A 24,909-nucleotide genomic window follows, 5' to 3' on the forward strand; every position below is an offset into this window, starting at 1 on the left:
CTTCTCTCTTGTGAGCATACTCTACAATAGGTGAAAGGTGGGCACTCCCAGACCTTAGAATGTAGCTTGAGTTTGATAGAGAAGACATTAGAAAACACTACATGATACCCAAATGAACATATGTGGCAAAATCCGACCTCCTAGCTGGCTACTTTTTCCATTCCTTCTGTCTTGCAAATGGAAATTCCTGCCATATACTGGAAGATGCATGTACAAACACCTACTCTCTCTCTCTCTCTCTCTCTCTCTCTCTCACACACACACACACACACACACACACACACACACACACACACACATATATGCATAAGCACACAGGTTGGCACACACACATTCCATGCATTTATAAACTGTGGGGCTATATGGATTTGTAAAACTTTGTACAGGGGTGTAATTTATGCTTTAATAATGTTCTGTGTAATAGGATAGGTTTTACCAAGGTGTGCAGAGAATGAACTTGACACTCTGTATGTGTTATCAATGAGGAAAGCAGCAAAATAAAATCTGTTCTAACATGCCCAGTGACTCATGACAAATAGAACTTCAAAAGCATTCAGTACACCTTATTGTAATACCAAGAGTATACTTTTTAGTCTGTTTCACATTGTCTGCACTGACATGGATATCTGGTATGCTGTGTGTGTTTTCTGAGTGTATTCCATGGTATCTACTCCTATTTCTGTTCTTGCTCTCCTGTCTTGGATATTAACTCTTTTGCACTACCTGCTTCATGAGGTTGCTATCACTTGCTTAAAGGATAAGGCCGGTGTTTTTTAATGCATTGCTTACCATCAACAAATCCTATGAAAATCACAAAATCAGCAATGATTTTGTTTTGCCAGCAAATCGCGTCCATGTAGCCGGTGCCCAATGCAACCATGACCCAGCAGCCATAGAACTCCATTGTATTAAAAAAAACGATTAAAAAAAGGTCAAAGAGCCATGCTGTTGCTCTGGGCAGCATATTTCATCATCACGATGCACCGGGCCAGCCGACTTTTTCCTCAAACAACTTAATAAGCCGGCTGTAGACAGCGATCTCAAGATGTAGTTCCATAGCACCGAAAATAGTCCCCGGCGTAATGAAGAATTTGTTCCCATTTGAATTTGATTTGATAATAACTACAATAGCTTGACTTTTCGTGGTAACAGTCAGCGATTTTTAAAATTGAAACTATGTCTTTGTGAACTGTATTTCAAGGTTTTTAGCTTACAATTGGAGCCAACTGACTTCCAGGTTGACGCTAAAAACAGTACGTGGGATGTCAGAAAGTAACGGGAGTAGAGCAAAAGCATTGTTGATTTTGTTATTTTCATAGGATTTGTTGACAGTAAGCAATGCATTAAAAAACACCGGCCTTATCCTTTAACCATGATGTGGAACCGGTAGGACAAAAGTCTACTATAGTGTAGTCTGTGTGGGTGTGGCTACACCAACATTCTTGGACATGTCTGCTTGCTAAGCTAGTTAGCTTTGCTGGCCCATTGTTCTTCTCATTGTTTCATGGCACCTCAAAGTTCTGGTTCTGGATGAATGAGAAGGTCATGACGTGAGCTCTGATGTATTTACAGTAGTGTGTCTAGAGGATTTAACTGATGTCGTTTTTACCAGCACCACCCGATCTGAGTCACTACCCGATCTGAGTCGCGCATGCGCACTGTTGCTGCCCGATCTAATGCTGCGTTCCATTTACCTCGGAAGTCGGAAGTCGGAGCTGGGAATGACGTCACACCTGAGTTGACCGCGTTCCAGTACAACAAGTCGGAAGCCAATTAGTGTTTTTTTATTTCACGGGGTGGGGGAAGTGGGGTTTGCTCTAGCCAGGTTAGCCATTGTTAGCAATACCAGTTGATAACAACGCATTACGCGGTATTTTGTGCATACAAACACTGTAGCAACATGTCCACAGGACAGTACTGCGTGTACGACTGATTTAATAAGACACAAATAAGACAGAAGTGCTAATAAACATGATGTTTGACACCGTGGCAAAACATCAAATGTACGGGACAGTCAATAATAGTTCAGTCAAATGAAAATATCTCGTAATTACAAGATCAGGATGTACATTTGATAAGTAAGTAAGTAAGCTAGCTAGCTAGCTTTTGTAAACATATATGATTGGAAACAAAGTAGAATCCAGTTATGGAATTATATTTATCACCACTTTGGCTGATGTGATGTGAAACATGATGGGTTTGTTTGCTACATCAGTTAACTAGCCAACTTGGTAACATTCAAGTGCGAGACGATTACATTTGTCTTTCTAATTGAAGATACACATTAATCTGTGGTAGTGACAGAGCTAATGGCCGAAATTTAAAGGGGGGTTGTCTGTGCCGTAAACCGTTTACGCTCGCGTGCATGTGCGACTCACATACAGTTGACTTAGATCGGGCAGCAACAGCGTGCATGCGCAACTCAGATTGGGTAGCCTAATGACTGCAACACACAAAGCAAGCAACACGATCAAATCAACAAACCCAGAAAACTCAGAAAACCAGCCAAACCCCTACACAAGCCTTACATACTGCAGACGTTGTGCAACACTTTTACTCTCTACCCAAGAAGTCTAGCAATATGCTCGGACTCCGAAACTAGCCTATTCATCAAGACCATTCATCACCACACTCCAGGATCCCTCCACCTCCACCACTGCCACACAAGCATCCCCTCTTTCCATCCCCTGCTCACCCTCTGGTCTCCCAGTGAATTCCACCTCCCAACCTCATCACCAGTTGGCTTTGACTCAGCCACCGATACTTCAACTCTCCATCCACTCCATCCAGCATAAAACCACTCACATTAGACCTGAGATGTACCCAATACCCTCGCACTACTGAAAAACAACATGTATCTACACGGGAGTGGGGTTGATGGTGGGTTTGAAAAGCACAACAGTCATCCCACAGTTTGATGTTCTTCTCTCAAAACTATGTAAAAAACCTCACATGCAGCACAGAGCGGTGCAGAGAAAACCATGAACAATCACTCAAGAGCATTATAAACATCAGGGGTGGAAAATATGGGAACGTAAACTTAATTTCCCCAAGTCCAACTAATAGATATAAAAACACCCGTTTTGCACCCGCTAACAGCAAACACATGAAGTCGTATTCCTGCTGCTTGTCTTGCAGACTTTGTCAGCAAACCCAGATGAGGAAAAAATAATTACAGGAGGGTGAAGGAGGGAGAACAAAGGGGGGAAGGGGAAGAGGGAGGGGAAAGAGGGGGGTTATTAAGTGAAGGTAACAACATCAGTTTACCTTTAGCCAAATGGTAACAATGAAGGAAGAGTCGCTTTCCCACGGTATAACAAGCAAACCACAGTTACAGAGATTACAGAGGAAGAAAAAACACATGCAGTCATTTACATACATGTAACCACACACAGAGGATCTCCCCCCATCGCATATACACAGAATATTTTTGAACATGAACAGTTATTTCCCACAATGAGATGCTTGAAACCCAAATTCTCAGCTGTAAACCGCAGCCTTATTGAATGGCATAACCAGACCATGGAATTGGTTTCATCCAGTGTTATGGTCATTACAAAGCACCTGTGTGACACCCCATAAAGTAAGATACTGAGCTCAAAGTGTTTGGCTTGCCAAGGTACCCATTGATTTATTTCCCTCCTCGGGGTTTCAAGATTCAGCTTACAGTACGGGCCGAGACCGACGGTATGGTATTGTGATTTTTGTTAGACTGGAACAGCAGAGGTCTCCGAGGGCAAACACACACATCAGTCATCCTTATTGAAACAGACATAGACAGGCAATGATGAAAAATCACCTCCGCCTTGCCAGCATGCAGCTGGTCAAGCGTTAAGACTTGATGAGAAAACATTTCCACCCAAACCCAAGCCGTGCTCATGAAGGTGTTGGGTAATATCAACACTGGACCAGCTCGATCCCCCGGGGGTGACAGGCTTGGAGAACTGAGAGTAAAAGTGCAAACTGCTGTGGGGAAAGCAGAAAATGAGAGCAAGTATAGAAACCTCCCAAACTTTCATCATAGACCGCAACAGTTCTTTATTGGCACACATTGGTATCTATTGAGCTATTTTTAAAATTCCTTACGGATCTGATGAATTGCAGATTCCGCATACAATGATACATTCATGATTCATCATAAAAACTTCAACACTGGCTCACTCTAAGCTGCTTGTGAATGTTATTGAGTATGCAGGGAAACCACGCTGTTATGCCAAAGACTGTCACTGAGCGCTTGTCTTCAATGTTTTTTTTTTATATATATAATAGGGGTGACTAATTCAAAACACAAAGAGCTAGGCTTCTCTGCTTAAAAGGAAACATTGGCTTTCCACATGCAGACCTGAGTAATTACCAGCAGAAACAGATGGAACCAAGGGCAGGTTAGAAAGTTTGTCCTTACTATAGATGGTGGATATTTTCATGCAGAGAGTTGACTAAATAAATGACTAACTGTAACTTCCTTAGAAAAACTGAACAAATGAATCAAAAGACTGACTGGACGGATGGATAGATAGATATATTAAACAGGTATTAAACGGTCAAGATCATCAATACAAAAAGTGAAAGCAGCCAGAGAAAGCAGCAACATTCAACAACATAAAACAAAGCAGGATAAATAAACCATGTCTTCAGATAGCCCAGATCCTCTAGAAAAGACCACCACTGTGCAGTCGTATTGTCTGACATCTGTTTTGCAGCTTGGCTGTGCACGGTGGTTTATGTTGAGAAAGCAGTGTGTGTATATCATCTTTGGCCTGGGTCCATGGGATTTTGACAGTTGGCTGCAGGCAAGGTTGTCTGATGCAAAGGTTTCAGAGGGAGAAGAAAGAGACAAGGAAGAGAAAAGGGGAGGACCAGGGAGTTACGCTCTGCAACACTTTCACTCTCCACTCGAGAGGTCAAATGATACGCTAGAAGAAAGCTTGTAAATGTCCCCCTCATATCATGTTGTGCAGTATTTGATATAGAGCAATGTTTCTATAACTGCAAGAGGGTTACTGACATGAAATGTGTACACTTTTAGTTTCTGCTCTTGCCATGCAAACCCTGTCCCTTATTCCCTCTGTTTTATGAGAGACAGCACCATATGGAAGAAATTTGGTTCAGTCCTGTCCTGGAAATTGTGTTGAAAATTTAGACTGCCAAGATGATTTCACATCTCAAATGGTCCTGTTCTCTCTCTGGATACGTCCGAGCTGAACGAAAGCTCAAGAAGAAGAGGTCAAAATATGGCCAGTTTATTTATAGGTCTAATGTTGCTTTTGAATTCGCACCAACTTTCTGAACACTTTGATTTATTAGGATTGTATCACATTGAAGATATCGTAAATGCCAGAAAGCATTTATCACCACAAACTATCATGCATGGGACGCAGGAAACATCCCATTTGTGGTTTGGAAAGTCACTTTAATTCATTATCCCTTTGTATCAGACATCTAGCTATATGAAAACCTTTCAAATATTTTTCTGTAGCTGACTAGTTGGTAAACACAATGTGACACATGAGGCTATGGGAGTAAAAAACATAAGCTGTTCAGACATCTAAATAGCAAACCCTGTGTTTCCATGGATTTCAACTGGGGAAGAACATTGACTGATTTTCTCCCTCATATTTTGCACCACAAATTTTCCCAAAGTGGCACTGCATAGAGGAGGCTTTTTATAGCTCTGCATAATATGGAACTAATTTTATTTGATCTATGTGTTGAAGGCTTCCTGGCTTTAGGCTTTATCATGTCTGCCTATCAGGCTGTTATGTAGCTCTCAAGAAAGTGATAATCTGCGGATTTATTACGTTTTTTCTTGAAATAGTTAACTGTTCTTTCCAAACCAGCCAAGAAAAAAGGAACATTCATGTATGTTCTGCACGGCACTCCTGCCCCAGCAACCAAAGTCAACTGGAATAGCTAGTCTTCTTTAAATGTTTGGATACTGTAGATGATCAGTTGCATCAATGTCAAGATCAGAGACACAAAAAATAAAACAACTGCATAGAAAGTTATGTAAAAGTTTATTTTTAAAAAAAATATTAAACAAATGAATATGCTATGGCCAAAGCAAACCAGATGTTTATTGTTTGAAGAAAGCAAAATAATAATGAAAGCCAAATACAGAACTTATAATAAAAGCAAACTTTCATTTCTGACACAGAAATGACCCAATCCTGTTCCGTGCCAGGCTCACTGGCCAGCGGTTGTACTTAATGAGCGCTCAGCACCCTATTTTCAAAAAGAAAAACTGCACTTTAATTCAGTACAACTTGTATGAAACTACTTGCAAAAAGCAGGACGTGTACAAATACCACTACACTTTTGGGACAAAGTTCCCTGGGTTTAAAGAATCACTACACTTTTGGGATAGAGTTTCCTAGGTATAAAGAGATTAAACAAGTAAATGAAAAACAGCTGGACTTCTACAAACAACGTAATTGCTTCAGTGAGGAAGGTATTGAAGAATTTTGGGCCCCGTGCAAGATGTGACATTGGGTCCCACACCCTGTACCAGCAGACCTGCAGCCTCTACCTCAGAACAGCAGAGTCTCCGTAACTAGGTTCATATGAAAAGTAAAAGCACTATATTTCCATTGGTACCACACACATGCCTTTATATGGTCATAAGGGTCTTGCGGTTACAACTGTTTTGAGTCCCACAAATTAACCCATATTTCTTTTAAGAATTTAAAGTACTTAAGTGCTGTATTTCACACCTTGCAGTTAATAACTATAGTTCATGTGTCCCCTTGACACACACACATAGTATATTTACAAGCAAAGAAATGTTCCAACTATAATGCTACTACTAACTCTAACCCTATGGGAATACTCCAATTAAACCTTAACTACAGTAATCATCTTAAAGGATACCTGTTTTTATGTGATGTTTATGAAGTGTCGGCATAGGGGAAATGGAGGTAAGTTTCATAACCCTTCATCAATTCACTGTAAATCAGCAGCACTTTGTGGCTGAATGAGGTTGCTTTGCACAAATTTTAAACATGTTGCAGTTCCCTGTATCAGAGAGCCAAACTACGATTGGCAGTTTTACCTGTTTTTTAGACTTCTCTCTGGTCCCCATTCTGAATATTGCATGAAATAAAAAATCCTTTAATTCTATTATATTACTTTTATTATCGGAGGGTTGTTTACGCACTATAATGTGACTAAGCCTGCCAATTGAAGTTTTCATGACTTGTGCAACTTTAACATATTGTTAATGTTTATGCAAACAGTTGTTGTTTATAAACAGTATCCGTTTTTACATCCAAGTTTGCAAATATCATTAGCAGATTTGTGTCCTTTTCGTACCTTTGTGGCTTGGCACTTACAATTACAATTTGATTTTAAAATTTTACACTTGTTCATTATTCACTTACAGCATTTTGTTTTATTCGTTATTATTCTTTAATTTTGATTGTATATTATACACAGACGTTCAAACAGTGATTTTTTTTGACTGACTAAAATAAAATTCAACAACAGTACCAGCATGTTGAGGACAGAATGCACAAGCTCCTTGGCATACTATTATCAGAAGACAGCATCAACACTAACATATAAGTGTACTGTATGTGTGTGTACTGTGTGTAGCACTAATCCCCCTATTGACGGAAATATAATTCACCAGAGTGAAATTCAAGCAGGCAAAGATGTAATCAATTAAATTCAACCTATGCAATTCTGATCGGTTTGAAGCCGGAACATGTTCACATCACCATGTCCAACTGTGACTGATTTTGAAGATTTTGCTGAGAATACTTCTCAAACTAGAAATGTTTGAGAATGAACTAAATTCTAATACAATGTATAATGTGTCCAGCACAGAAAAAAGAACAATAATTTCTTAAAAGTGATATTAAATTTCCAATGCTTTAACATTGTTCACATCTTTTCCCAATAGTGCATGGCTCCATCTGACAGCTATGAGCTCTATCTTGTACTTCCTTCATTCATGGCACAACCTTAAGAAAACGTATGCACTGCAGAACGCTCCATGTAATTTCATTGAGGGTCAGATGTAAAAGTTGAGGGCTAGGATAGGTAACATCAACAGTGTGAAAGAGTGGATACAGTGGAATGATGGGGTGAAATTAGGACAAGTGACCCAAAAATGGGAGAGGAGATATGGCCAATAAGCTTTAGATCAAGATCACTTACCCCTGTGTGCCCATTTATAGCCTTTATTTCATTGGATGGCAAAGCCAATATGCATCATTTTGCATCCCCCCCCAAGTAATCTTTCAGTTTCTATGGAGAGCCATTTAATTCAACTGGAGACACAAAATGGCACAAGTGAAGGCCACCCATAGTTCCAAGCATTAAGAGTAAGGAAGTAGAAAGGCATGAATGGTTTCTTTGTAGCTGACAATCTCATTGGTGCAAGTCAATATTCTCATGAAATAAAACTGTTTTGTGGGAGCAACAAAGTGGGCCAATTCAGTTGTACAGGTGAAGTTGCTTGGAATTTCTTTAAATATTATTCTTGCAGTAAGCATATTAATCAGATTGCAGGCAGGGATGATGTAATGCCTCTACACATTCAAGGTCCATCTTACCTTCTACTAAACACCACCACCCATTACTGCTACAGTACCTGTCTCTTGCCCCAGCTTTTCACATCTGATCCTTTCATACAGTTTTAGATGTCTGCTATGTCATGGATGCTGGATAGGTAGGGAGTGAGTTGGCATAAATAAAAGCATGGAAAGAGTTTAGTTTTTCAGCTTCTTGGAGAGGTCCTTTTTGAGAGGGGAGCTCTTCTGGTCCTGGGTAGTGTCCTGGTCTGGGTGGGCTTGCGGCGTCTCCGAGTCATACAGCTGTTTGAGGCTGAGGGTCTGCTGCTCCTTTGTTGTTTCTCGTCTGGCCTGGCGTAGCAGACGTTTCATGTTCTTCACCTTGTCCCTCAGGTGGCCGTTGGCTTTCTCCAAGGAGCGCACCTTCTGAGAGAGAGTCCTCACCCGCTCCTCCTCCTCAAACAGAGCCTTCTGCACCGTGGAGCACAGCAACTGTGGAGAGACCATCAGGAAAAAGGAATTCAGTTTGGAGGGAGATGACATAAGATTGTGGTAGACATGGGCAAAATGATAGTTATGTTTAATACATTTGGAGTTCAAATAAGTCAGTTATGTGTAAGATTTTTGGTAACACTTTACAATAAGGGTACATTAATTAAGGATTAGTTAATGTATCTGGTAATAATTTACTAATGGTGTTCATGTTAACTAAGATATTAATTTATACATTATTTAATAGTCATCTTTATAAACTATTAAATAATGTATAAATTAATACCTTAGTTAACATGAACACCATTAGTAAATTATTACCAGATACATTAGTTAACTGTTAATTAAGGGTTAGTTAATGCTTATTAACCCTTTGATACACAACATGGGTCAAAAGTGACCCGGCTGAGTTTTAATTGTCTATATCTTTGCAATAAATTAATTTCATCATTCAGTACTCCAGGTATTCCTCAATTAACTTGTTTTTAATCATCACAAATCCTTATTTTAATTTTTCCTTTCTTAGTTTTTGAATAAAAATCATTTTTGTATCACTACCCTTCTAATGCACAACATGGGTCAAAAATGACCCGTATTCATTTCCTATGTTATTTCATGCATGGCTGAGTGTTTCTTTGCTATATCTTTTGAAATCAATTTATTTCATCATTTAATAATCAAAGTATTCATTAAATATCTTGTTTTTGATTACCACAAATCATTATTTTCATTTTTCCTTTCTTACTTTATGAACAAAAATAGTTTTTGTATGACTACATCAAGTTTACACACATGGGTCAAAAATGACCCGTATTCATTTCCTATGTTATTTCATGCATGGCTGAGTGTTTCTTTGCTATATCTTTTGAAATCAATTTATTTCATCATTTAATAATCAAAGTAGTCATTAAATATCTTGTTTTTGATTACCACAAATCATTATTTTCATTTTTCCTTTCTTACTTTATGAACAAAGTTTTTGTATGACTATATCAAGTTTACATACATGGGTCAAAAATGTACTGTAGTGAAGCACAAAATTGCCATCTCAGTGCTTACATGCCTCACAAATGTCACAAATGACAACTACATGTTTGTGCTCCTTGCACACAGGCCTGGTGCACTGGGAACACCAGCTGACTTTTCTGTCTTTGGCAGCTAGGCAGATCTTGCACCTCTTCCTCTTCACTTGGCCATCCTGTCTGATGTCCACCTGTGGCTGCGTGGTGGCTGCGTTTTGTTTGTTTATCCCACATCTTCCCATTGGTGGCCCATGGTGCTCTGGCACAATGTGCTAGATGTTGCCACCCTCAATGCCTACACCAACTTCACTGCACAACACCCTGATTACATGGGTGGTGTGACCAATGCACGGCGGCTCTTCATCAAGGAGCTGGGCAAAGAGCTTGTCATGCCACATATGAAGAGGCACATGGAGGGCACACTCCACCTCCAAAAGCATATTACAGAGGCAATGGGAAGATGTGGGATAAAAAAACAAAACACAGCCACCACCCAGCCACAGGAGGACATCAGACAGGAGGGCCAAGTGAAGAGGAAGAGGTGAAAGATCTGCCCAGCTGCCAAAGACAGAAAAGTCAGCCGGGGTTCCCAGTGCACCAGACCTGTGTGCAAGTAGCACAAACACGTAGTTGTCATTTGTGACATTTGTGAGGCATACATTTGGTCACATTCACCACAGTTCACTACAGTTCACTACAGTTACACTACAGTTCAATATCAGTGTTATCGGTTATCAGTGATATCTGAATGTTATGTGCGACAAAGTGACAAATATACATATTTCAAATATTAAATGTATTATTGTTTGGTCCAAATCACTGCTAAAATAATTATTTTAACAAAATTATTATTATAGTATGTCTTTATGGTTTCTTTTAAATCACACTTGCATACATGGGTCAAATGACCCACGTATGTAAACTTGATGTAGTCATACAAAAACTATTTTTGTTCATAAAGTAAGAAAGGAAAAATGAAAATAATGATTTGTGGTAATCAAAAACAAGATACTTAATGAATACTTGGAATATTAAATGATGAAATACATTGATTTCAAAAGATATAGCAAAGAAACACTCAGCCATGCATGAAATAACATAGGAAATGAATACGGGTCATTTTTGACCCATGTGTGTAAACTTGATGTAGTCATACAAAAACTATCTTTGTTCATAAAGTAAGAAAGGAAAAATGAAAATAATGATTTGTGGTAATCAAAAACAAGATATTTAATGAATACTTGGAATATTAAATGATGAAATACATTGATTTCAAAAGATATAGCAAAGAAACACTCAGCCATGCATGAAATAACATAGGAAATGAATACGGGTCATTTTTGACCCATGTTGTGCATTAGAAGGGGTTTGCATAGCTTGTGCATCAAAGGGTTAAGCATTAACTAACCCTTAATTAATGTACCCTTATTGCAAAGTGTTACCAGATATTTTTGTTTTATTATTAATATATCAGAATGAGGTACTGTGATGAGTTCATGAAAGTTCATGAAAGCTTTTACATTTGTTGTTCTAAACACCTATGAGGGGTCCCTCTTTCCCCAAAAAAGTGGTACGCTTTACATTTACAGAAGCAACAACAGCAGTTTGCTTGGAGTAAAAGAAGAAAAAGGTAGAAGAAATATAAAAAGCCCCAGTCTACACTGAGTGTCTTTATTATTACAGCATGTTGGGCCGACGCCTACATGCAAAACACCAAAGCAGTGACCACTTTTAACCAAAGTTGTCATCAAAATAATAAAACAAGAATCTCGCTGATTATAAAGACAATATTCTATGCACTAGTCCAATCAAACTATTGAATGATATTATGAGTTTATAAATGCACTGCCAAATAATTATTGGTGATGCATCTACAAATATGGTGACATATTGCAACATGCATTTAGTGCATTTAAACAGCTTAAAGCTATTCATTTTGGGTGACTAAAAAGTGAAGATATTCTACCAAAGTGAACGATTGCCACCGAAAGGCAGAAGTAGAGGATGTCATTGGATGTGATGCACTACGGTCAAGTTAGCAGCTTACTGCTACAAGACCGGCAGCATCACAGAATCCCTGAAATTCAGACCGCCCTGCCATTTGAGTGAAATCATCTTCAGAGTTTTATGCCATAGCTGCTCATACTAAGTGTTCATGTCAGATTTGCTATACTTTCATAACATTTACGATATAGCGCCTGACAGATCGTCATGCCTGCTGTTTCTGATCGTCAGAGGAACCACACTTCCTTGGGACCAGTCAAATGAGAGAACACCTCTGGAATGTTCTCTGGGCTGACAACCAGTGCCAGCAGCTCGTATGTCTTTCAGCATATTCCAGTGTTTGCGTACGAGTTAGCCACAAGAGGACAGATTTTTTTTTCTAGCTGCATGAGTGCATGAGTAGCCTGCAGAAAAAGAGAAGGGAAGGAAAAAACACAAAACATATAATTTATGATGAAATTTATCTGAGATGGTAGTTTTCTCTCAATGGAACAGTCTAAGGAAATGTAAAGCAGGCAAATCTAAAGAAAGCAGTCATACTATGGCGTGCTTTTTAGGTAATTACTGAGAACGCTCTAGCCAATTTATATAAAGCAAAGATAATACATAGCTCCAGGTAGGGACCGACATAAATCTGAGGTAAAGAAAAGGGTTACACAACACGCTACGTCTGTCACAGCTAGACAGCACTTTGAGGTGAGGAAAGTGCTTAAAACCCAACATAGCTGTGATAGAGTATCCAAAGGCTTGGACCATTCCTAGGTGAAAAATTAGCCCCAGATGCGTTTGAATGCATGCCTGTCTCCCTGAGTGTGGATTTCCTCTGCAGATCCTAATGCTTCCACATGGACCAGAGTGAAACATTGATGTAAATTCCCTACCATCAGATAACCACTGCTGTGGGTTTTGAGGAAATGTTAAAAATGTGCTGCCGGCTGCCGGCCCACATCACTGGTTAGTACATTACTTGCTGTAATATTAGCTCTTTTTTTTCCCCCCATGCATTCTTACTTATGTCCTAGGGACTTCGAAGTATGGAACGTTATACTACAAAGGCCGAAGTGTAGGAGCAGGTATTTTCAAATAGAGCATTCAAGTTAGCTAGAGAGTGTAAAAGGGCCCATCCCTATTCTGTGGACCCAGGTATGAATTTCACACAGATACAGACACCTATGTCAGTTCCTGTTTCCACGTCTACAATGTCTTTCCAGACTAAGCTCCTGTGTGGACAAATACTTGGGTAATTGCCCTTGAAAAAGTCTGGAGCCAAGATTGAGATCTGATCAGCCACCTCTCACAGACGCACAATATAGACCTGCCTCTGAATGGCAGACATCCTTTGTCAATGATAAGCTTTTCTGCTTTATCAACATCACATGAATGCTCCAAACAGGGAATAGAATAAAGCATGCTTATATAAGCCACATGCATGGTAAAAACACCAGTAATAACAAACTTAAGGACGAGCAAGACTACTGGGATCATTCGTCATCCCTGATGGAACCCAAACTCCATAGAAACGAAAACAAAACATCAAATTTATAAAGTCTTGCATTTTGTGCAAGAGTTTGAGCCCTAACCTAAGTGACATTTTCCCATCTCAGAAGAGGCATGTTTGAAAACGTTTTGAGGGAAAACAGATGGGTGTCTGTATCATTTGTGCATTAAAGCCAAACTAAGTCTGACCAAGTTAATTGACAACTGTAATCTCTACAGCATGTGAGCAGCAATTACCATATGCTAAGCACATGAAGATTCAACGTTTGTTACAGCATAGATGGCAGGTATTTATAATCTGTCTTTGTGTGATTACAGCATATAATTAGTTATGTACTGTCCAGCCATCCTGGCCAGTACAGTGTTTTTGCTGTCACTAACTAATAACCTGTTTTATTCCCATTAACAAAATCTTGAATGTGATGAAAACTAACATTGTTTTTGGTTGACAGAACTGTGTGTTAAATTGTCTCAGATGAAAACATGCCATTAATTATCCATGTGCAGGCTTGTTACTTAGATTTGTATGGTACAAACTGTTCTGATGTGAGTTTAGGTCAGTTCTCCAAACAATGGTTGCGCAGTACCAGTAAAAACAAATCTGTTGTTCTTTTGCTAAGGGGAAGACTAATCATAAGAATGATGTAAGAAGCTGCCTGGATTCCAGCAGCGCTGATAGCTAACTGCAGCTCTGTAATTATAATTACAGAACTGACCTAAGCGTTTGTCATTAATGGAAATATGAACCACATTTTTTATTCTCTTCACCATGACAGTGTTTGCTTTTATGAGTAGTCAGCAACTGATTGGAAACAGACAGAAGACGACTGATCTAAATCGCGAGGATTATGCCAAAGCTTTAGATTCATTAGAGGGAATAAGGCCGGGGTGTGTGACTGGTATTGATTTATACACTGATACACAGATGAACAGTGCTGCCTTGTCTTCTTCTAACTTAGTTAGTGATTTCTTACATTGCCTCAACGTCCCCCAGAGAATGAGCCTGAACTTTGCATCTGACTGTTGGTTATACGTATAGGTGGAGAGAGCAATAGTTTAGTTTTGCTGTAAATATCTCCACTTGGTGTCACATCATCTACATTTTGCCACTCATCTATGGGAATAAGAAAAATACACCACCAAACAACAAAATTGACCCAGAAATGGGTTACATCACCAATAGCTAGTTTTTTAACAGAATTAAAATGTTTCAGGGTGGATTTTTCCTTTAAACATAACTCTTTTGTCTGAGCAAACCTCAAGAAACGTATGTTTCCCAGTCATTAAGAGCATATTTCCCTTGCAAGCTTCGCCATAGTCTGCCTTTGAAAACCACTGGGTGTAATGTTGAATCCTTTTCTATGCAGCGCAAGACTTAAGGCTATAGGGATGTCAATGGTTCGTTGCAATCTTTTCCCCAAAGCATGTGAAGCCACAATTGATCTACAGCAACTGAATCAAAATATATGATCTTTCTAGTCTGAAAGAGCTGACTCAAGCGTTTCATCACCACTGGGTACTGATCTGTGTTGGTGGTGCTGTTGATGTGGCTACACACCCGGCTGTCCTCCTGAGCCTCCCACTCTGGGGTATAGGTGTGGACCTGAGTCCCAGGCGTGCAGTTGGAAAACTGGAAAAGGCTGGCGAACATGCGGTGGTTGTCTGCAGTGTCAGGGAAGATGGGGTCCTGGAAGTTCACTCCATGAGGGATAATACTGTAGTTCTCATCCATCCTGCATAGGAGAAAGGGAAGAGATGGCATTGACACAGCTGTGAACAAAGGCACAACTGAGCACATAAGCAAACAGTTATGCATGTGTAAAATCACAGACACACAGACACAGGTGCGCGCGCACACACAGACACACACACACACACACACACACACACACACACACACACATATGTGAACACACTCACACAACATCTGAGCAACAGCAAATGACACAATCCTTAATCTTAACTGAGGAAATCCATTGAAATTGAAGGAATTGGAATTGGAAAGGTTTTTACCAAATTTTTCTAGATTTCACTGAATCTTTAGTGACCATATGAAGGATGTATTTCAAAAGTAATAGCATTTCACTGAGTAGATAAAACGAGACACAGAAATTGTGGCTAATTATGGCATTATAGAGTAATGTTTAATATACTCAATCTCAGTCTTTTTGGCAGTGATGGATTATGCCTCTCGAACAGCACTGAGTCTCTGCAAGGTGTTATTGATGCTGTTAGGAACAGACCTGGAGTTAAGAGTATATGGAAAATATGGCTATTGACACAGGTGGAAGATGTAGAATGTGTATGTGAATGTGAGGGCCACCAGTACTTTTCTACAAGGGCAAACCAATGTTGGCAGTGAACAAAAAGCAACTCTCCTTTAAAATCTTGAGATATATATGGAGGGGGCTGGCAATGGCAATTGAGATATAATCTACCATAATTAACATTAATCCACCATATTACTCATAATGTCATCTCTCAAGTTCATTAGCTAGAACATTCGGGGCACTGGGTCACCGGCAAAACGTACAAAAGTCCTTAATCCTCTTGCTAAAATGAACCCCAGTTTCTGCACACTTCTGGCAACTCATATCTCCTCTATTTAACAAAATGGTCAATGAAATCAAATTATCAGGAACCATACCCACACACGAATACAGCTCTTATTTCAGTTTTGCTCAAACCTGACAAAGACCCAACCCTCACCTCCAGCTACAGACCTATAAGCCTGATTAATTGTGACCTAAAAATAATTAGTAAAGCACTGGCCAACAGATTAGAAACAGTCATATCTACATTAATCCATCCAGACCAAACAGGATTTATAAAGGACAGACACTCATCCACCAACATGCATCGTCTATTCAACCTCATCAGTCTATCCCAGAGAAACCACTTTAACACCATAATTGCATCATTGGATGCAGAAAAGGCCTTTGATAAAGTCAACTGGACATTTATTTTTACTACCATTGAGAAATTTGGGTTTGGGGAGTCATTCACTCACTGGATCAAAACTCTCTACAACTCACCGTCTGCATCAGTTATAACTAATAATCACACCTCTCAACGCTTCACACTGTAACGGGGCACAAGACAAGGATGTCCACTCTCTCCATTACTGTTTGTCATTTTCATTGAACCTCTTGCAGCTGCCATTCGACAAAACACTTGTATTACAGGTATACAAACAAGACATTTTCACCACAAAATTAGTTTATATGCAGATTACATCCTGTTATACCTAACAAACCCCTCAACAGCCCTTCCAGAAGTCTTCAATCTCGTATCCATATTCTCAAAAATTTCTGATTATTCCATAAACTGGTCTAAATCTAAAATTTTACCACTCTGCCAGGAAGGCTGGAATGCTGTGTCACCCTGTTGTTGTTTATTCATTGTCTGCCCTTGTTATCCCCGTTTCAATCATTATTGTATCTGTAAAAAAAAAAAAAATTCTTGAGATATCATGTAGAGATGCTCAGGGAATCATTTAGAGCCCAGTGACAGGGATTAGTTTAAAATGAAAAAAGGATGAGCAAATTACAAAGCGTGCAACAGAAAAATATATGTGAATTCCTGGATCTCCAACAATACAATTACAAACAAACAACAGAAGGGCTGCAAAGGTCAAAGCCACAGCGCCCCAACCAAAGATAGACAAAGAAATATTCCTGTGTTGAATGATCATCCTGTATGTTCACCTTTTGAGAAGCAAACAACATTAACTATAAATTTGTGTTTTTGGATTTTCTCCCTCTTCTGTATATTCCCGCACCATTAGAGAATGAAAACACATCCAGTAAGACACTATATACAGTATAGGGATATGTCACATGCAACAAACCCATATTATTAATATTGCATTCTCAGTAGTCTGTACCTTTTTCACTGTATAATTCACTGTATTTAATTACACATTAGCCCTAAAAATGTATCAGCTCCCCATGCTAATTTCATTCAGAGTAAAAATAGACTATGTGCAGAAGATATCTGTCATTGTTAAAGCTTTACTTGTTGTCCTTTTTCTTTTGGCAGTCTATGTCTTGTTGTAGCCTTGTTGATGCAACATAAATCTTGATTCTGGAGATGACTTGCACTTCATTATGACTATCACCATCACTATGTCCCGACTCCCAGTGTCTGCAAGCTGTGAAAGTTGCATGTCATTTTATTGCAATTCTGTTTCTCTTATGATGGCCTGTAAATTTGCTTTAGACCTTGGATAGGCCTACTGAAAATAAACTAAGTTCTACTGTGACTATAGTTTTTTTCATAATTTTTCATTCATATATTTCTACTTGTATTATGTTTATACAGCCCCCATGTGCTCTAATTTTATTCGTATTCTAGTTTTCTTGCTGCTTTATCTTAACAGGGTCATGTTGTTGTTCATGTGGGTCTAATAAATCTTGAGCCCGCAAGTGCAGGCAGTGAGACTGTGTTTCTTACATTTAGACATTACTCTTGACTTGGAATGACATGTTTCAAAACACATCTTCCCCTACTTTGCGTTTGTGTGTGTGTGTGTGTGTGCGTGTGTGTGTCTGTGTGTGTCTGTGTCTGTGTGTGCGGATATGCACATGTTTGTGTTTGAGCACATGTTTGTATGTACAGGGTTAATCCAGCAGATTAGGGTATTAATTACACTTTCAAGCAGGTCAACAGTAATCTGTAACAGTTTGAAAGTAACCTTTGTATGTGTGTGTATATACTGTATGTATATGTGGCAAATTAATTGTCTGACAAATTAATCATTTCATCAGTTATTTAATATTTGCATTTCATCTTCTTTTTGGGAGAACTTTGCATCAAAATGTATCATCAGTCATTAACTGAGCCAGGAGAAACACCCCACATTCTTGTCCAGGCACATGCAGAATTGTTTACAGACACTGGCCTATTTTTTATTCAAATTCAAGCATTGTGTGCATGACTCAAACCAGTGAGTTACAAGCCAAGGGGATTTACGGCGTATGGTTCATATCTTCTCCTGCTATGTCAAGTGTGTGAAAGAGGAAGTATTGAAGCGGCGTGTTTTCCATGCATCTGGATTCCATCTTGAGTCCCTCGAGGGACATCAAAAGTTTGATTATCCCTGTCCATCAGAGACTCGATGTGTGCGTGTGTGTGTGTGTGTGAGTGTGCGTGCGTATGTGTGTGTTTGTGTGTGTGTGGGCGTATGTGTGTGTGTGTGTGTGTGCCCGTGAGTGTTGCTTGGGCTTTTGGGACGTTGAGACGACTGATGTTTTGCTTCAACAAAAGAGGTCAGAGGGTGAATGTAAGCAAAGCGACTAGGAGGTTAGCAGGAGTCGTGGATCCAGAGGAACCAGAGGAGGGGTCTTGGACTGGACTCATACACTGCAATAACAGAAAAAGAACTAACAAAAACCCTATAAACTAAACTGAACACAACGATAGTGAGAGAGAACCCTTCTACACACAGTACACATCTGTAGTCCACAGGATGTTTTTTGAATCCACTAATATCTTCAGTATACAACCCAAATGTTCCCCATGCCAACACACCGCACCATTTGACTTTGTGTGACTCATGTGCCATTTCTGTGTCCCAGAACAAGGACTGTTGCTCTGTAACACAAGTAATGAAAGAATTTCAACTCTCCTCAGTAGAAGGCATTTCCGTTGCCGCCACTGTTTGGGTTTCACAACACTTTCTTTTGACAGTGAGGTTGAAAATCTTGAAGGAGTGAGATATGGGTTAAAGTTATTATAGGCGAACATATGGCACGGACAGACAGAACACTCAATCTGTCTCATTTAAAGGTCGTGAGGGAGATCCGCAGTTGCATTTTTCTCCATGCTTAGCTCCGATTTGTCCTGTCCTGGGAACTTATACTCGTGATTGATTGGGGAAGGTTATTTTGGTCTGAGACAATGTTGTTGGGGATTTTATTACAGGAAATGGAAGTCCACTGGAGACTGCGATGAGAACTTTTCAGCATTGGCTTGCTCGTACAATGTCTGGGACTCAGTGTTGCAGAGAGGCCACAACAATACACCCTTGAAATACTAATGTGTTTAAAGTTTAGGAGTCTTGCATTAGAAAAAAGGCCACAGGATTTGCTGAGGCATTTAGTTTTAACAATCTCAGTTCTTGCAACCCAGTGATGGGCAGCTTCCATGAAATCTGCCATTCGCTCTTTATGTAACTCTGGGTGAGGGTGAGTGATGTGACAAATAAAAAGGTCGGTAAACTGTGCCTTCCAGTTGATGATCATCACAAGGCAAACAACCACCAATATACACATAAACTATACTTTCAGAAATGCATTAAAGGTGCAATAAGTCAGATTTTATTGTCCCATAGCACAAACTGACCACAATACATCTCTGAGGGTTTGAAAGGGTTGTTGATCAATACCAGTGACTTGATGATTACTTCACCAGGCACTGAGATTTCTGGCTACAAAAACTCACTTTCCGGCCCATACTTTGTTTTGGAACAAAAACTGGAACACAAACTAAACTAGTTTCTGCCGGATCTCTGCTCTCATTAGCTTGCTTATTTGCTTCTATTGTGAAAATGTGGCTGTGTATGATAAAATGTGAATGTGTATTTATGTCAATTACAGGCCACTGTAAGCTGTTGGTCACTGATAGAGGTTGATAAAAGTCATAGATTACTTCCCCTTTAAACTAGATAGAAAGTTCCTATCCTCACTTACTATACTGAATGTATGTTCAGGTTTACGTCAGCCTTAAAAGGCAGGTAAACCCTGTTCCACAAAGGAAACGTAATCTGAGTTTAGGTGGGTTTACCCTCCATTAAATCGCTGGTAAACACTAGCAAAAGATTGTTGCATTTTTCTTGTCTTGCATTGGTTCATTGGAGTAATCATTGCCTCCTAATTATCAGCATGTCTGCATGTTAATGGGGCCTTGTTGTTGGTTTCAGGGAGTTTCTGATGGTGGTCGCCTGACTGATTACAGGGATAAGGCCCGGATGTTTTCACCATCACAACAGGGGACAGCAAAGTAGTCCCAGGGGTGTAATTAACTGAAATGGGTTATATCATCTTAAAGCCTTTTACTTGTAGTCCCCCTTACAGCATCCTTGTATGTGTGTGTGTGTGTGTGTGTGTGTGTGTGTGTGTGTGTGTTTGTGTGTGTGTGTGTGTGTGTGTGTGTTTGTGTGTGTGTTTGTGTGTGTGTGTGTGTGTGCGATAAACATAGTGATACTGCCATTGCTGTTGGCACTGCTGCAGACCCTCATGCGGGATAGCTGAATATTTTGTTTCAAGACTGCTCAGGAATGCCTTTGAAAGACCCCCTCTGAATATCTACCTGGTAATCTGTTTAAGAGGAACAGGAGAATGTGAGAGAAACATCAGTTAGACCTGTCTGCACAAGTCCATTTCATCCAGCAGTAGACTGGTATAATTCAGCAGTGCTGGGCAGTTTAAAGGTGGTCCTACCCACGGTTGGTGTGCTGGTAACACCCCTGAGCGCAAATTCTTTGTAGGTACACCTTCAAGATGTTGGGAAGTGTCTGGCTCTGTAATTACACTGGCTGGAATGCAATAGGTTTCCTGTATAACAGCGTTGTTCCTGTCCAACACAAAGATGAAGAAGTATTAACCTGCCAAAATACTTTTTTGAAATTTGAGTGGGAGCATTGCCATTCTATTAAATATATTCCAAACCTGACTATAGAAATCAATATAATGAAGTATGAAGTGCACAAATACTAATGAAAAGGGGATGTCTAAGTCCCCTGCCTAATGTTTCCTTACTGGCCGATGACTGAATCCTCCCAGACTCCTTCCCTCTTCTCATCACTGCTCTGCACGGGTCAGCGGTGTCACTGTTTTTCTTTGTAAAGAAGGCCCAGGCATAGAGAAGACGTGACTTTCTTCAGTCCATGGATTTTATATTCTACTCTTAGAAACAAGCAAGAGGACAACCTGCATTTTGTCCAAAAATCAACAAAGCCACCAAAAATATCAGTTACCAATCACTGAGACTCTGTGAAGAGCCTAATGATTCTGAATTGGAGAGGCTTCCTAAAGCTTGCCTGCCATTTATCTGATGGCACTACAAACAAGGCTAATAAAAAAAGACAGTAAGCATACATTGTTAACTACACCTCACCCCCCATTGTAAATATTTAACTCTCACAAGGGGCATCTCATGTGCCAGGCTCTGAGTGGGCCAAGGTCAGGAGGGACACATAGTGACATAAGACTCACTGGAAAGCAGACTGAAGGTCTTGACTGCACTCTTCTCTCTCAGATGATCATCTATTTATTCCTTCCCCAATAACTTCAACTAAAGAAGTTACAATAGCATCAACAGTTTGAGTGTCAGATCTCTCAAGTCCACATTTGAAGTGTCTTTCAAATTCCAAAAGTGAAATATTGTTTTACCAAAATGTGTGTTTTGACTTAATACCCAATATAGATGGACTACTTTTGATGATAAAATGTAAAGACTTGTTTTCTCACAAAAAGTTGTTTATAACACTTTATATATTTATTTTGTGTTTATAAGACATTTTGCCAAAATGGTTTCAGACTTTTTCCCATTCGTTATAATGGAAACAAAGGTTGTTATCTTTGCTGGCTGAGTTTCATGACAATATAAGCTACTGTATGCTGATTCCTGATTCTCAAGCACTCAGTGGCATTTCTGTCGTGTATTCAAGCTCCTCTTCTTTTTAACAATATAGTTTTTCTATTGTAGCCTATATCTGCTATCATATCTGGACTGGCAAACTGAAGCCCATTCTGACAGTGAAATAACGCGTTTTGACGCACTGATGCAAGTGGGTCATCCGATGTCATCCAGTCATCTCAGGGCAACAGTCACAGGGGCAGCTTTATTTTAACACCTTTAACGTATACCAAGATAATATTCACATATAGAGCCCCTTACAACCAGGAATATAGTGTAAGGTAAAAGTCAGTTTACCCTCCTTTTTACGCTGACATGAATCTTTATGACATAACTGATGTTAATATGAAGATATGGTCTTTTGAGGAATAAACTGAATCGAAATTGGTTGTGGTTGTTTCTTATGATGGCAGACTGAGGCTCACAGTTTACCTCATTTACCACTGCACCCCTGCGTTTAACTTCAGACTATGGGGGTCGGTGAAGTTTTTCATCTGACAAGAACTGGACTTCAATAGGGAATACACGGAAGGGCATCAGGCTTTTTTTTCTCACCTTAGAAAGAAGTAGTAGGAGTTGTTCTCGGTGACACTGTAGGAGAAACAGGGGAAATAGCCGAGGCCGGTGACATTAAACCTGGAGCCGGCGGGCACCTCCAGCATGCTGCCCCACGCCTGGTCGCACAGCAGCTCGATCTCGGCGGAAAACAGCAGGTCAGTGTCGTGTTGCCACGGTAGGTAGTTGTACACGCTGTACGACTCCTTGTGCAATGCCAGCACCTTGGCGAAGACTATGATCTCGGCCAGCTCGGCACGGCATGCTTCTGTCTGCGGTCTCCAGTCGTGGGGCAACTGGCATCCCCGAGCCCCATCAGGACCGGCCGCTGCCAGAAGTAACGCCAAAATAATCCACATGATAAAATGGTGATAGGATGACTGCGTGAGTGAGCCGCACCGAAACGTTTATGCTGGTGATGGATGGATGCAGGAATTAAGAGTCACCAAACTGCAGGGTTTCTACTCCATACGCCTGCACGCATACAATGCAAAGCGGAGACTACTCAATTTATAACCACACTAGGATGATTTTAATATGTTTAATATAACGGAGAAGGTCTAGTTGCCAAGTTGTCTTGCTGTCTGCCGTCAGTCCCCCCTCCTCCGGCCACACTGCTGTGATCAGACTGGATCAGACCATACACTTCACCAGCATCCCCTGCACAAACTTTGCCTCGCACCTTTCAGATGAGACCAAGGGGAGCAATTTAGGCCTGTGTCGAATTTCCAACTTAAAGTCTACCGAAAAATTAAAAAAAAATCCAAGGTCCAACGTTGTGAGAGTAGGTGACATCAATGTAATCAAAATAAAAATGGCTTGTATATAGTATATAACCAACAATAATATCCCAAATTAAAGGCAAATTAGAAAGTTTATGAAAGATCATTGGCGGCCCCTAGTGGTGATGCAAGGAGACGCAGGAGTCATAGTGAAATAGGTTGGTGATTCAGATTCAGATTCAGAAGACTTTATTCATCCCTGGGGGAAATTATTTCAGTCACAAATTCAGATTAATAAGTGCAAGAAGTAAGAAATGTATTAGTAGATTAGAATAAAGTGCAAAGTACCAGTGCAAAATACAAATAAAATAATAATAGAAAATTAAATTATAAAAAATACAATAAAAGCCTAAAAGGTTAAAATAAGGATAAAGTGACCAGTGTGACTTTGGATAATGTAATACTATTGCACAACCATAAAGTGAGCACAATATTGTACATATGTGCACACAGGTGACTCGCTATCGTTTTCCGCTCTCTATGTTTCCCATTTCAACAAAAACAGCTATCTTTTTTTTTTCTGGAAAGGGCTATTACACTTTTTCTCAGATGCTTAAAAACACAATTCCTCAAACATTGTCCGCAGTAACTGAAAGGCAACCCCAACAACAGATTTATATGTTTAGCGTGCCTCTCAATTTTTATTTTATTTTATTTTTTTCAATTTATTTATTTTGAAACAGGGACAGTGCACATTAATTGACCCCTTGTAAATGTGCCAGAGTTAGCCAACTGGCAAATTTTTTTCAACTGTAGTCCCTGTGGCCAGATGTTATTAGCCAGATTTCACCTGCAAAAGGCCGTCAAACACTCCAAATGTTGAGCTCATGTTTCAAAACTAAATAAATTCAACAAAGAATTCAGAGCAATGCCGCATTATCATTGTTTATACAAAGACATATATATCTTTATACATGTCTTTGCATATGGTGGATTGGTTACTTTTGGTTCACATTTGTGATAAGTTCAAATTCTGCAAGTACCATCTGTATGCAGACAATACAGTCATGTACTCCTGTGCCCCCACCACAGAGATGGCCTTTTCAAATCTGCAGACTGATTTCAACACCCTGCAGCACGCCCTATCGGATCTGAAATTGCTTTTAAACTCAACCAAAACTAAAACTATGATTTTTTCCCCTGGGCGAACAAAGGCTCCAACCCTCTCCATCAATACCCTTGATGGTGTCTCTATTCAGTCCGTTGATAATTACAAATACTTGGGAATTTGGTTGGACAAAAGCTTAAATTTTAAATACCACATTGATTATCTCGCAAAGAAATAAAAATTCACACTGGGCTTTCTGTACAGACTAAAGTCCTGTTTTTCATGTCATCAAGAAAACGCTTAGTTTCTGGCCTTATTCTGACTCGATTTTGGTGATACTATTTATAGGTTTGCCT

General features: G+C 39.7%; 1 protein-coding gene across 1 annotated transcript; it reads right to left on the reverse strand.

Moving 5' to 3' along the window:
- Window positions 1-5,997: 5,997 nt before the first annotated feature.
- Window positions 5,998-23,369, reverse strand: ccdc3b (coiled-coil domain containing 3b). The gene is made up of 3 exons (XM_071544489.1): window positions 22,724-23,369; window positions 15,087-15,261; window positions 5,998-9,005 (listed from the first exon to the last, which is right to left on the reverse strand). The coding sequence occupies exons 1-3, from the start codon at window positions 23,080-23,082 to the stop codon at window positions 8,712-8,714; spliced, it is 828 nt and encodes a 275-aa protein (XP_071400590.1). The 5' UTR covers window positions 23,083-23,369; the 3' UTR covers window positions 5,998-8,711.
- Window positions 23,370-24,909: the final 1,540 nt, after the last annotated feature.

This window comes from Centroberyx affinis, unplaced genomic scaffold (genome assembly GCF_046629955.1).
Source record: "Centroberyx affinis isolate AG114_WGS23_722 - 3 ecotype Tasmania unplaced genomic scaffold, CSIRO-AGI_Caff_v1 ptg004593l_1, whole genome shotgun sequence".
Classification (NCBI taxonomy): Eukaryota; Metazoa; Chordata; class Actinopteri; order Beryciformes; family Berycidae; genus Centroberyx; species Centroberyx affinis.